This window comes from Nelumbo nucifera, chromosome 2 (genome assembly GCF_055504915.1).
Source record: "Nelumbo nucifera cultivar China Antique chromosome 2, China Antique-T2T, whole genome shotgun sequence".
NCBI classification, from domain to species: domain Eukaryota; kingdom Viridiplantae; phylum Streptophyta; class Magnoliopsida; order Proteales; family Nelumbonaceae; genus Nelumbo; species Nelumbo nucifera.
Genome location: NC_142650.1, coordinates 28,998,076 through 29,011,596, shown reverse-complemented (window position 1 = coordinate 29,011,596; position 13,521 = coordinate 28,998,076). Strand labels below are relative to the sequence as shown.

At 38.6% G+C, this 13,521-nt stretch overlaps 1 protein-coding gene across 2 annotated transcripts; it reads right to left on the bottom strand.

Annotated features, from left to right (window-relative positions):
* Window positions 1-2,107: 2,107 nt before the first annotated feature.
* LOC104588601 (hexokinase-1 protein) lies at window positions 2,108-13,278 on the bottom strand. 2 transcript variants are annotated; one of them, XM_010246603.2, is made up of 4 exons: window positions 13,144-13,278; window positions 8,392-8,471; window positions 6,292-6,360; window positions 2,108-2,482 (listed from the first exon to the last, which is right to left on the bottom strand). In XM_010246603.2, exons 1-4 carry the CDS (start codon window positions 13,252-13,254, stop codon window positions 2,410-2,412), a joined length of 333 nt encoding a protein of 110 aa, XP_010244905.1. In that variant the 5' UTR covers window positions 13,255-13,278; the 3' UTR covers window positions 2,108-2,409. The 2 variants fall into 2 exon arrangements, with proteins under 2 accessions (XP_010244905.1, XP_010244906.1); XM_010246604.2 differs by lacking the exon at window positions 6,292-6,360.
* Between the last annotated feature and the right edge of the window lie 243 nt (window positions 13,279-13,521).

Below are 13,521 nucleotides of genomic sequence, written 5' to 3'. Positions count from 1 at the left end.
ATTGTGCTCTCCTACAAATTGCAGAAGGACCAGCTGAAATAACTTTTGCAACAACTTCTCATCCTCGCATAGTTGGTTAAAATTACCTTGACAAGGGGGAAGGTGCTTTTCTGATCATGGTTAGTGGATTAGTTGCATTAGAACCTAATCATGGATTTTGGTATAGTATTTTTTAGACGGAGAAGCTAACTTCTGTTCATCGTAGTTGGGTTAAATTAATAAGAGATCACCGTGCTTCTATGGAAGTAGTATATGAAATTCATCTCTCCCTCTCTCTAACGGAACATGGGTGCAAAATGACTCCTAATTCCTCTTTTTGGCGGCCCAAAGTATAGGAACAAATGAACAGATTGCCAAAAGCCTAATCCATCTTAAGCTTTGGTCCTCAACCGATTAAGGTTTGAAATTGCTCTACTTGTTTGATGATCAATCATTGTTCTTCTGGTTGGTAGAAGGCAATACTGTTTATTCACTTTTCTTTTTTGGAATTTCACATCTTTGTGATCACTCAGGAAGATTGGAAGAAAGGCAAAGGACGGTTGCCAAAGAAGATAAATTTTCCCATAAATCAACAAGAGAGACATTAATTAGGAAGACAGTATTTGTAAACTTCCAATTGAGCGTTTTTGTTGTTGCTTAAAAAAACCAACGTTCTTTTGATCCCACGACCACCTAACGTTACCAAATGGCACTTAATGCTCATAAAATAGAGAAAAGATTAATAGATGGATAAAAATAAGTAAAGGTTTCAACAAGTGAGAAATGTCAGCAACGGCAAGCAGGTTGGCTGCATATGGGATGTATTACAGATATGCATATGGTAGGGTCAATAAGCTGTTGTACATGCAGCTGGTAGAACCTAGAATTGCTCCAAACAAAAAAATAATTTTACATATAAATTTAAACATTAAAATGGTTAGGGCTGCTTTTGGTGTTTTTTTTTTTTGCCTTAAGCAGGCTTTTTTAGAAGCACTTATTGAGTATATGTTTGGTTGTGTTTACATTTATTGAGTAAATGGTGCCATATAGGCGTTCCATCAGTAAATGCCTCATTAATTGCATCTGTTTGTATTAATGTTTGTAAAAGTAAACATCGGTTTCTGTGCATCTCTCCCGTTTAAGGAAGTTTTATTTTGAAGCTTCTTGAAACGAATAGGTGTTTATTGACACTTTGCCGATGTGGTGCCTAATGACGCATATATGTCATAAGTGCCCTCATTAATTGCTTTTCTCGATTTTACAACCATACAAATACAAAACATTTGCTCAATAAACAAACAAAACCAAACAACCTCTTAAAAACATCCATTGGTAAGATGTTTTTTCTAATGAAACAGCAATTATTTGTGAACATTGCTTGATAGAAAACGGGTTTTTGCCAATATAAAGGGAATACTCTCCATTGTTTATAAACAAAAAAAAATGTATAAACAGCATTTTATGCTCATTAAACACTATTTTCTTTGCTGCAAATAAGTTGGCTGGAAATGGAACCTGGTTATAACCTGCTACCGCTGCAAGTGATAAAAATGAGAATAGAGAGGAAAGTGAGGAAGAAATGGGGGCGAGGGCTTTAGATTTAACAGGGGCAATCTGGGTATTTAAAAAAGTTTAAATGGACAAAACCAGGATGCAAAAGATGAAGCACTTCTTGAAAGCGCAAGAGGCAATAAGCCGCCCATCAAGGCATCAACTGCTTTTTCAAACGGGTTTTTTTGGGTGGAAAAAGCCCGTTTACTGCTTTTTCACCAAGCAATTTTTTAGGGTCCTCTTGGCTTCTAAAAATTTGAAGCTGGGCGAAACTTAACATGGCCTAGATACTTTGTTCTCCATTCAGATTTGAGCATATGTAACTTTATTTCTCAAGAAAATCAAGACTGATTTTCTGGTAAGACAAATTTATCCAGACTTTATAACATGTTTCAATTCATGGCAGTGGTCAGGAGGGCTACATTTTGCTACTTTTTTTGGTTCTGTAAGGCGGGTTGAAGAGGAACCTTCAACCACTGAGATGATTGGCAGCAAGCTGTGAAAAATCTTTTTTTCGAGATATGCTTTTCTTCCAAAGATACTTTTCACATTTTAAAGTTTGGGAAGTTGGAGACTCTTCAGTCCACTATATGCTGAGTTCTTTTTATTATAGACACATTTGATTACTCCTACAAAATACAGAACTTCCCTTCCAATATGAGCTACTTCCAGTTTATGCTCCAAATAAACTTGTCCTTGCTTCAGCAAGGCAACAAAACATTAGACAAGGAGCTAACAAGCCAATGATACAATGAATTCCAGTATTCAGCACTGACATTCAAACTGTCTCAATCCCAAGGAAAGTCTTTATTAACAATGTCAAGGCAGCTGGAAAGACGATTCTTCATGTCTTAACCAAACCTTATAATAGTTAAAGCTTCACTCGAGTTTGGCCTCTTCTCTCTTAGGGGGATCCAGCTGCAAATAATAAAATGGATCTGTTGGTTCCTCCCTGCAGGAAAATTGAGATGAATTAATGATAATAACCACAATAGCAACAACAGCTACTTTATTATGTACTAGGCCCCTCTCCATGGATCTCAAATCATGCAAGGCCCATTTATGGTGTAAACCAACTTCAATGAGCAATAGTTCAGTGGGTACTGAGGTATTAAATTACCAACTGTTAATGACATGTAATACTTAATACAAATGCTGGTATTGACACTCTTTTTTCCTTCTTTTGTTACCCCAGGAATTTATTATATTTTAGAAAACTCAAAATCCTAATCACAAGAATTTTGTGGTCTTGGTAAGAGTAGAGACTATTGGAGTCCATAATCAATATCTCTTCCAAACAATATTTTCTTACATGTTTGATGTTGTTATCCAGAAGAGAAGGAAGAAAGGAAGAGAGAAGAGAAAAGAGAGATGAAAGAAAGAGATTTGGAGTCACAAAAGGAGATGCTGGCGGTGTTAGCTTTTTATTAATGATAACCTTTCAACACTCCCTCTCAAGTTGGGACATAGATATCAACCATGCCCAACTTGTCACATAAATCATAATGTCGCAAGTGATGTAACCCTTTTGTGAAGATGTCTACAAGTTGGTCTTCAGAACTGACATAGGGAGTACACACTTCCCCTGTGACAACCTTTTATCTGATGAAATGTTTTTCAACTTAGATATGCTTAGTTCTATCATGCAGCACTGGATTAGCAGCGATTTTATGGCTGCTTTGTTATCATAGTAAAGAGTCATAGGTCCATCAACCGGAAAGCCCAATTCACTCAACAAATTTTTTAGCCATATAATTTCAGCCATTCCATGAAACATAGCCCGATATTCAGCTTCAACACTAGACCTAGTTACCACATCTGCTTTTGCTTCTCCAAGTAACTAGGTTCCCTCCTATAAAGGTACAATAGCCACTAGTTGACTTCCGGTCATTCAAGGATCCTGCCCAATCTGCATCGGTATACACTTCAACTTTCAAATGCCCGTGCTTTTGAAACAACAAGCATGCACTTGGGAACTTCTTAAGATATTTGAGAACTCTTTTTGCTGCTTCAAGGTGGGTAATCTTAGGGGCATGCATGAACTGGCTTAAGAACACCCACTGCATAAGCAATGTCTGCTTGAGTCATAGAATGATATAGCAGTCTTCCTACAAGTCTTTGAAACTGTTTCACATCCTCAATGGGTTCACCTTGACAATCTCCTAATTTGTAGTTAGGATCAATAGGAGTAGATCTAGGACATACTTTCTTTGGGAAATGAAGATACCCTTTTGTGAGTGGGCCACATTAATCTCAAGGAAGTACCTTAGAGGACCTAGATCCTTCACTTCAGACTGGGTAGCAAGGAAACTCTTCAACTTTTGAGTTTCATCATTCCAATCACCAGTGATAACCATATCATCAACATATACTATTAGTGCTGCAATCTTTCCTTCCCCTCTTTTCACAAACAATGTGTGGTCAGATTAACACTGTTTGTATCCCCTTTTCTGAACTGCTACATGGAATCTATTGAACCTGGCTCTCGATGATTGTTGCAGGCCATATAATGATTTTTTTAACTTGCACACTTTTTGTAAATGACCTTGAGCCCCGGAAAGCAGGGGGTTGCACCATCTATACTTCCTTTTCAAGGTCACCATTTAAGAATGCATTCTTGACGTCAAGTTGATGAAGATCCCAATCAAGATTAGCAACTAAGGAGAAAAGAAATCTAATGGAGTTCATCTTAGCAATAGGTGCAAAAGTTTCTGCATAATCCACTCCATACACTTGTGTAAACCCCTTTTCCACTAAACGAGCTTTATACTGCTCCACTGTTCCATCGGCCCTATGTTTTACTGTGAAAACCCATTTACACCCAACTGGTTCCTTCCCCTCAGGAAGATCTACAAGTTCCCATGTGCCATTTTTATGTAAAGCATTTATCTCTTACTTCATAGTATTTGTCCATTCAGGTATCAAAAGAGCTTCTACCACATTCTTAGGAATAGGAACACTATCAATGGAAGATAGAAAGGCCTGAAAGGAAGGTGAAATGTTCTCATAGGAAACAAAATGGGACATGGGGTGTTTAGTGGTGCAAGACCTAACACCTTTCTAGTAAGCAATAGGAAGGTTAAGGTCATCAGCAATAGAGGTATCAATGGCAATAAGGTCAGGAACATCAATGGGAACCAAGGTACCTGGTTGGGAAGGATCTACCCCTAGAAAGTTTGATGGCATTGGTGGTACAGCTTCTGGATGCTCCATAGATCTTGAACTCGGCTAGCCTTTGTGACGTCGAAAGAAAACCCGAAAGGGAGGAGGATCAAGAAGAGGAGGTAGTTGAACCAGTTTCTCCTCATTTCTACACTCCCCCTGAGGAGAAACAAGGAAGAAAGGCTCACTCTCAACTCTCAAAGAAAGAGACATCCATAGAAACATAATATCTACGAGAGACAGGATCAAAGCATCGGTACCCCTTTTGAGTGAGGGAGTACCTTAAGAAAATGTAAGGAATAGCACGAGGATCCAATTTTCCACGGTGGGCCAGATTTTGAACAAAGCAACAACAACTAGGGGTGATCATTTCAGTCCGGCCCGGCATGGAAATTCTGGGCTTGGGCCTGGGTTTTGTGTTCAGGCCCAATCCCACATCAGGCCCGCAAATTTTAGGCCAGGCTTGGGCTAAATACTTCAAGCCCGACCCGGCCCAACCTGCATATATTTAAACTTACACATTTTGTGTATAATGTATACATGTTATTTTGCATTATATTATATATTTTATATATAAATATTATAACATGACATGTATAATTGATATTATATGTAATATTTTATATTATATAATGTATAAAATAAGTTTATATGCATGTTATGTTATTTAATATATAGATACTTAACGTTTTATATATGAGTGACATTGGCCTGGAATTAGGCACGGCCCGACCTAGGCCCTATAAACTTGGGCTAGGGCTTATGTTTCAGGCCCGGAACCCCAGGCCGGGCCCGAGCCTAAGCTATAGCCCTTATCATAAGTGCAAAGCCCGACCCAGCCCATGATCACCCCTAACGACAACCAAACACACGTGGAGGAATAGAAAGAAGAGGAGCCTTAGGAAAAAGAAGCTGATGTGGGGCTTTGCACTCTAACTAGCGAGAGGGAATACGGTTAATGAGATAGGTAGCATAAAGGACAGCCTCAAGCCAAAAACGTTTCGAGACATTCATATGAATGAGTAAACCCCTGTTCACTTCAAGAAGGTGTCGGTTCTTTCTTTCAACACCACCATTTTGTTGTGGTGTTCGGGCACATGAGCTACGGTGAAGTAATCCATGCAAAGCAAAGAATTCCATGAGGTCATTATGAAAAAATTCTTTGGCATTATCGGATTGGGAAATTTGGATCTCAGTTTGAAATTGGGTGAAGATCATGTGGTGGAAATCTTAGATGATTTTTGGTACTTCATCCCTGGTTCGCATGGGATATATCCATGTGCATTTGGAGTAATTATCAATAAAGGTAATAAAATATTTGTAGCCACTGTCGGACGGTAAAGTAACAAGGCCCCAAACATCAGAATGAATAATATGGAAAGAAAATTCAGATTTATTATTCTTTGAAGAAAAATGGATTCTACAATGCTTACTCAATTGACAAGTTTGACATGTAAACTGTAACACTGACATTGACTTAAATAACTCTGGCAACACCAATTTTAAAGACTCAAAAGACAAATGACCAAGACGATTGTGCCATAAATAGATCTGACTTGTACTAGACTGACTCTTAGACTCTATGACTGTAAGACCGACCTTATTCTCCAGCATTTAGAGTCCATCCACCATACGTCCTCTACCAATCGTCTTCCCCAAAGCCAAGTCCTGGAGTACACAATAAGAAGGGAAAAAGTTACTGAGCAGTTTAAAGAATTAGTGATACTATTAATAGAGAACAAATTAATAGGAAATTTTGGAACATGTAAGACATTAGTCAGGGTGAGGTCAAAGGGAAGAGAAATGGTTCTTTGACCAACTATGGTAGAATATGAACCATCAGCTAGTCTCACCTTGTCTCTTCCAGAGAGGAGGTGATAGGTCTAGAAATAAGTGGACTTACCAGTCATATGCTTTGACGCTCCAGAATCAATTATCCAAGGAGAGCTAGGGGAATGAAACGATACATGGAAAGGTGTGGCAGAGTTAACGTGATATAGACACAAATGAAGTTGAAGGAGGAGAAGAATCCATCTAACGAGGTCGCAGAAGGAATTAATAATATCCTCCCTCGGGTCAGAACCAGAAGTGTGTCTGAGTCATAATAGTAGTAGGGGGTTGATTCTCCTGAGAAGCCATATTTGTTGTGGTGAACTTTCTTGGACTTTGCTGTCTTGACTTCTTATTCAAATTTGAACCTTGCTTCTTGCTTAATTCTTGGGCCCATTTTAGCTTCCCAGTGGTCTAGTGTTCAGTTCTCGTCACCCCCATTATAATTAGTTAAGTGTACAAGGTATGGGTGGGCCTGTGCTGTCCATGCTTCAAGCCCAATGGGCTCTCGTGTGAGAGGGCAGTTCAGAATAGGTCGATTTTGCCTACTCCCAAATCTCATAAGCAGTTTCAGGCCACATAAAGTTCCTTCTCACCTGAGGTTGCATAGACACCAAAAGCCAGGACATAACCATACTGATTTCCTGGTTCCATCTGTTATACTCGGCACTCCCGGAATTCGGTTCTTTAATTTTCCCATTTATATACCCAATCTTTCTCCTTGCAGTAATGTATAACTTGATCCCCCTCGACCATTCTAAATAATTCAAGCCATCCAGGGGTATAACAACCATAGGGAAGGATAAATCTATACCCCCACTTACTCCGTTCTGCATTGAGGAGACTCCAGATGTGGCAGAGTCTTCACCATTCATAATTACAACTCCAGGTTACACTCCAAGTGAACACAAAAAACCAAAAACAAACAACCGAATACCCCAATAAAAAACTTTGCACCAGGGAATTAGAGACAACCACTCCCCTCCTTTCCCCCCTTTTAAATCTCCGTTCTTCAAACAAAAACAGCTGCTGCTACAGAACTCACGGGTCATCACTGGCCTACCATAAATCAGGTATGGCTGCTGTCGCAGCATGTACAGGTCCTCTCTTGACCTACAAATCAAGTGTGGTTGCTGTTGCAGCATATACAGGTCATCCCCTGACCTACAAATTCATCAGAAGGCTGCTGTCGCAGCATATAAAGGTCATCACCAACCTACAATCTGTTACAGGGATTAGCCGACCCCACAAAAAGGAAAGAAGAGGGTGCTGCTCACCTCACATTAACTAACTGAACCTATTACAGGTTCTGTTCTGACACACAACCAGAAAAAATAAAAAAGGAGAAAGGGAGAGAGAGTACTTTAGTTCGATCTGAATCTGGATCTGGATCTTCAATAAATCTCACTATAGCTGGCGAAGGAAGAAGACAGAAAAGGTTTGCTCGATCTCTTGTTTCAGATCTGATAGTCCCGCTCTGATACCATGTTATCCAGAAGAGAAGAAAAGAAAGGAAGAGAGAAGAAAGAAAGAGATTTGGAGTCACAAAAGGAGATGCTGGCGGCGCTAGTTTTTTATTATTTATACTAGGGCAACACAACTTAAAATAAAAGGTGCTGAAAGTACCAAAGTACCCCTGCGGTACTAAACTTACAGAATAATAACCTTTCAACAGATGTTTCAACTTTCAAATACATGTGTATGCTTTTATGTATTTCATATATTTACCATTATAATTTTAAATTAAATAAAAATGATTCTTATATGTCAGATAAGTAGCTTCCCCCATGTTAAGCATGAGGACATTGATTAACATTTCTAACTTGAACAAAAAAGAAATAAGGGATAAAGTTTATTTTTCCACTGTACCCTGGTTTAGAACGCATGCACTGCCAGAAGAGCTTGAAAGGGCCTGGAACTGTTTTAAATGGGTTTCCCTCAAAGCAAGCCTACAGAGTTAACAAGAAAAACAAAACACGTGTTACAAATCGCTAATTCAAGCAGCTTAAACTATAACATTTGATGATAAATTATAACACAATTGAAAGGAAAAATATCAAATCAAGGGGCTTTTTACAAATGAAGAAGTTAGCCACCTCTTAATAACACAGTCAACAATGCTGCTTGAGCATCATGATTCATGGGGGATTAAATGAGAATAAATTCATGAATCTTGGCAAAAGTCAATATATTTGATCTATGCAGATTTTCGGAAATATCCTTGCCACCCAAAACTATATTCAACAACAAAGCAACTTTAATAAGAAAGAAAATACAAGAAAGCCAATAGAACAACCAAAAGGAAGGATAAAGGAAGCAGTTAAGATAGCAAGTGTTTGCTTTGTCTGGCAGATCAAGCCTACAATCAACAGTACCAACTTAACTCCACTTTTAGCAACTTATTTAAAAACACAATAGGGTGATGCATTCATCTTTCTATTACTATGATAGTCACCCTGAGTGTATTTCCCACCAAATAAATATATATTGCTAAAACAGTAAACTAGTATATAAAGAGGAAAGTTCCAAATAAGAAAAGGTTGTCTAAACAGGAAGCTTTATATAGAAAAAAGGTTAAAAAATGTTATCTAAGTTGGCAATTATTTCATATCAAATCATTAGGTCCATATCCAGTCCACCCCTCCAAAATCCCCAGATAGCTGGGGCCAACATTGAGTAGTGGACCCCATTTTAATAAAATCAAACTTTATTAATGAAGAGGAAACCCTTGTCCACTATAAAGAACCAGTTGTGAGGACACTACAACGGTAATAAAACAAACAGCATATAGATCATAGAGATAAGACAAAATGTAATGCAATTATCAGGTCATATTTGATTATCCCCAGATCATTATTTCTCTAGTTATAAGATAAAGTTTTTTTTTGTCACAACAACAAAAAGGCCATTACCCAATGCTGCTCCTAGCCATCTGGGGTCTTGGGAGGGGTAGACTGGATAGGTCCTAACCTTCAACACAAAGTTTTTTCATCACAACAATGTTACAAATTACTAGGAGTTCACATAAAGGTACTCCAAAGCCTTGTAGAGCCTAATGACATATGTAACAGCCTATCAATATAAACATTTTAAAACGGGAAACTCATTGTGAGTTTAATATTGTCTCTAAAAATCATCATTGAGCATCACACTTTGTTCCCCACACTTTCCTATAGGTAACTGTATGCATTCATTTTCTGTCAAACCGAAAACATGATCAAAAATTTTAAAACAAATGCTTTTGGTCTGAATGCCATTGACTGAGAATAGATGGAGAAAAGATGAGATGAATTGGGATCCATGGAGATGAAAAGTGTGGAACTTTAAGTAAAAGATGAGCGGCTAGGAACCTTTCTATGTAATTTAGTTGATGAGTCTCTAGAGGAGTATGCTGGTCAAGAGGAGAGATATTCTGATGAGAGAAAGTAGGTTGATCTGAAAATTCAGAGGAAGGTTGGAGGGTAGAAATATCCTTCTTCCACACACCCTCATTTTAAATTAAATAGGTGATGTACCAAATGATCAGTGAAGAATGTGAGAGAGATGGCAATTCTGCATAAAAAGTGCAGAATTTGGCTGTGTTTGGATCAGAGAGGAATTGGAATTGTCAACTCTGTCATCTGTGGATTTGCAAACTCCACAGGTAGCAAAATGTATAACCCTATTTCAAATGAAATGGAGAGGAAAGTCATTTCAATTTCTGAGAATCAGCACATAAATGGAATGCAAATCCAAATCCACTCTCCAATTCAAATTCAGCCTTGACTTGAAGAAGACAGAGAAGATCAAATCCTTCTATCATTATAATCAGGAATGTAAGATTCCAAAAATAGATAACCATTTGGCTAGAAATATGTGAGATGCAAGAGAAAGAAGTTAGGCAGGTGCAAAGATCAAACATACTTATCTATTCTACTCTTTTCTTTTCTTTTCTTTTTTTTTCATGTTAAGCTTTCTCAATCTACCTGCCTTGATCCACTTCCTGCTATGCCCTACTCTACGCACAAAGCAGATCAAACAAAGGTCAAGATTAAATTTAAAGAGAGGTCCAAGTAGGACCCAAACCTATCCTGTTGCCATTCTAGGTATTGTAATCTCAATATAGTTCAGGCAATAAATTAAATGTAACATGTATTGAAGAATATGAAATCCATAAGCACACCAATTCTAATCTATTAATTGAAAGCACACATTCAACCATTTAAGTTTAATGCTGGGATCAGGTTTCTTTTGGAGGTCTGGGGTTAAGGAAGGTCAAACTGTTTAACAAAGCTCTCTTGGTCAGCTGTAACATGTATTGAAGAATATGAAATCCATAAGCATGCCAATTCTAATCTATTAATTGAAAGCACACATTCAACCATTTAAGTTTAATGCTGGGATCAGGTCTCTTTTGGAGGTCTGGGGTTAAGGAAGGTCAAACTGTTTAACAAAGCTCTCTTGGTCAGCTGGCTCTGGAGATTTGCTATGGAGCCAAACAATTTGTGGAGGAAGGTTATTGCTGAGACGTATTGTTTGTGTAGCAATGGATGGGATACAGAAATGCCCCTTTCATCCTACGGCTGCAGCTTGTGAAAGGGAATATCAAAAACCTTCAGTAGTTTTAGTGAGGGGCTGCATTTCAAAGTCAGGATGGGAAGAAGGTGAGATTCTGGTTAGATTTTTGGTGTGGCGATTTTGCTTTAAAAGACAGATTTCCCTCTTTGTTTAACATGGCAGATAACAAACTGGTTAGGGTGGCAGACTACTATGAGGTGAATGGTAATTCAATTTGCTGGAGCCCTACCTTCAGAAGGAGTTTTCAATGATTGGGAGATTAATCAAATTTCTGATTTGTTAGCTCTACTGCAGAACCAACTTCTGGATGTGCAGAATCAGGACTCTAGACTTTGGAAGTGGACTTCTACAGGGGTTTTCACAGTCAAATCTTTTTACAAGGGCCTAGTTGGAGATTTGGGGAACCCTTTTCCCAGCAAGGCCATTCGGGGTTCAGCTGCACCTTCTAAAGTGAAATTCTTTACTTGGGTAGTCGCTCTAGAGAAGCGTCTGACTAAGGAAATCCTCTTGAGGAAGGGGTACCCTATCCAAGACAGACTGTGTGTTATGCAGCAGGAAGGGTGAGTCAGTAAGCCATTTGCTCTTGCATTGCAGCTTCAGCTCAGCTGTTTGGAGCCACTTTTCAAGGGCTGCTAATCTGCATTGGTGCTGTCCCTTCTCAGTCAAGACCTTTCACAAGAATGGGGCATTCTGGGCTTGTCAAGGAAAGGCAGAGTTTGTTTGTCAGCAGTTCCTCTAGCAGTCTTGTGGGCCATCTGGTCAGAAAGAAACTTGAGGATTTTCGAACAGAGAGCATCACCAGAATATGTGGTGATTAATACTGTATTTTAAAAATGATACTTTCTCTTCCTTTTTGAATGTAGATTTATTTATTTATTTATTATTATTTTTTTTTGGGGGGGGGGGGCTTAAAGTTTCATTTGGTACATAATCTCATGTACATCCTCTTAGTATTAATGAAATTATACTTTACCTGTTTCAAAAAAAAAACATTTAAGTTTAATGCTGACCACGGATCACCAAATTAACACTAGAAAGGCATAAGCGACTCCTTTCTTGATTTCTCCTTTCCCTGATCATCTTCATTCATTCTCCTTTAGAAGATCTGAGACTAAATCATTTAGAAAAGGTTGTGACACCTGGATCTCTTCAAACTGTCTGTGTAGGCCACCCATGCATTCTATTATAACTAATTTTCGCATGAGTTGAAAGCAACTCACAAGAAGGTAGGTGCCTCAGTTGAATGGAGACACATGAGCTACTTAATCTTACAAAAGGGCAAGAAAATAATGATTTATGTTTGGAGCTACTTATTCCAGTTATATACACAGTTATTGGAAATTGATAAGTAAATGTGTGATGTGTGATGCAATGGAAATGGCATAGCATCATCTGGTGAACAGCAGTTAGGATACCCAGTTTTCCCAAGATCTTAAATTGAAACCGATAGTAGCTCAGTTATAAATTTTGGCCTAGTGGGTACTGAAGGAATTTCATTGAAGCAGGATAGATTTCTAGTTTTATTTTAAGTTTGGTTTATTATGGATAATTACAGGGCTGGAGTTAAATGAGGCAAAAATAAAGGATTTACTTTGTGGAATTCGAATCACCAAGGCAAATGGTTTTAGGCTTTTAGCCCACTGCCACTTTTGCTAGAGGTGATTCAAGCAATGCCATTACATAGGCCAAAGGTGAAGCTTTCATCTTGGAAAAGAGAGAATATATAATGGCAGCCTTATGCCATATCACCTGGGATGTAAAGGTGTTCTTTCTTTCTGACGAAATTAAAAGTTGCTCATAAAAAAGGGAGGGAAAGAGAGGCGTGTTACATGAACAATCATTCAAAGGATGCAAAGTCATGGAAATAGATTGATTTAAATGAGAATATGCAATAAGCAGTTACTGCAACTCTTAATCAAGCAGAACACTAATAAAGATTTCTGATAAACAGAAAACGAACAAAGTAATAAAGCTAGTGAAACGCGTAGAGCATCATAAGTCCACTCCCTCCACGGACCCAACTGGAATTCATGATGATCTAAGAGCTTAAACTCTGCACATTACCTGGATTACATCCTCAACTCGATCATTACACCTGTGCGCCTGCGGTTGCCGATTATCTCCCTCCGGCAACCCCCATGGACTCTCTCTTCGTGGTACAGGTCTCGAACTCATCCCAACATACACTTTGCACAAACAGAGCGAAAAGGTCTTCAGTCTTCTGGGATTCAAGGTAGGACCGAGAGTCTAGACCTACTGCGCGTATAACAGACCGTGGCCGTGAGATGAACACTCTGTGGGTGCTAAGTGGTTAATTACCGAAATAACCCTATATAAAATGACATTAACACCCATCAATCCACCGTCTTGAGTCTCAAAACCAGAAAACCTTTCTCTGGTCTTCAATTCGTCGGGCTTCAAGTTCCGCAGTCTCGGTGCAAG

Bases quoted from the DNA above. Each gene is read 5' to 3' on its own strand.
- LOC104588601 (XM_010246603.2), bottom strand. From the start codon at position 13,254: ATGAGTTCGAGACCTGTACCACGAAGAGAGAGTCCATGGGGGTTGCCG. The intron at 8,472-13,143 runs GTAATGTGCAGA...TTAACTCTGTAG, and splicing joins GAGTTGAGGATGTAATCCAG to GCTTGCTTTGAGGGAAACCC. The intron at 2,483-6,291 runs GTCGGTCTTACA...ATTTTCCTGCAG, and splicing joins TCTAAATGCTGGAGAATAAG to GGAGGAACCAACAGATCCAT.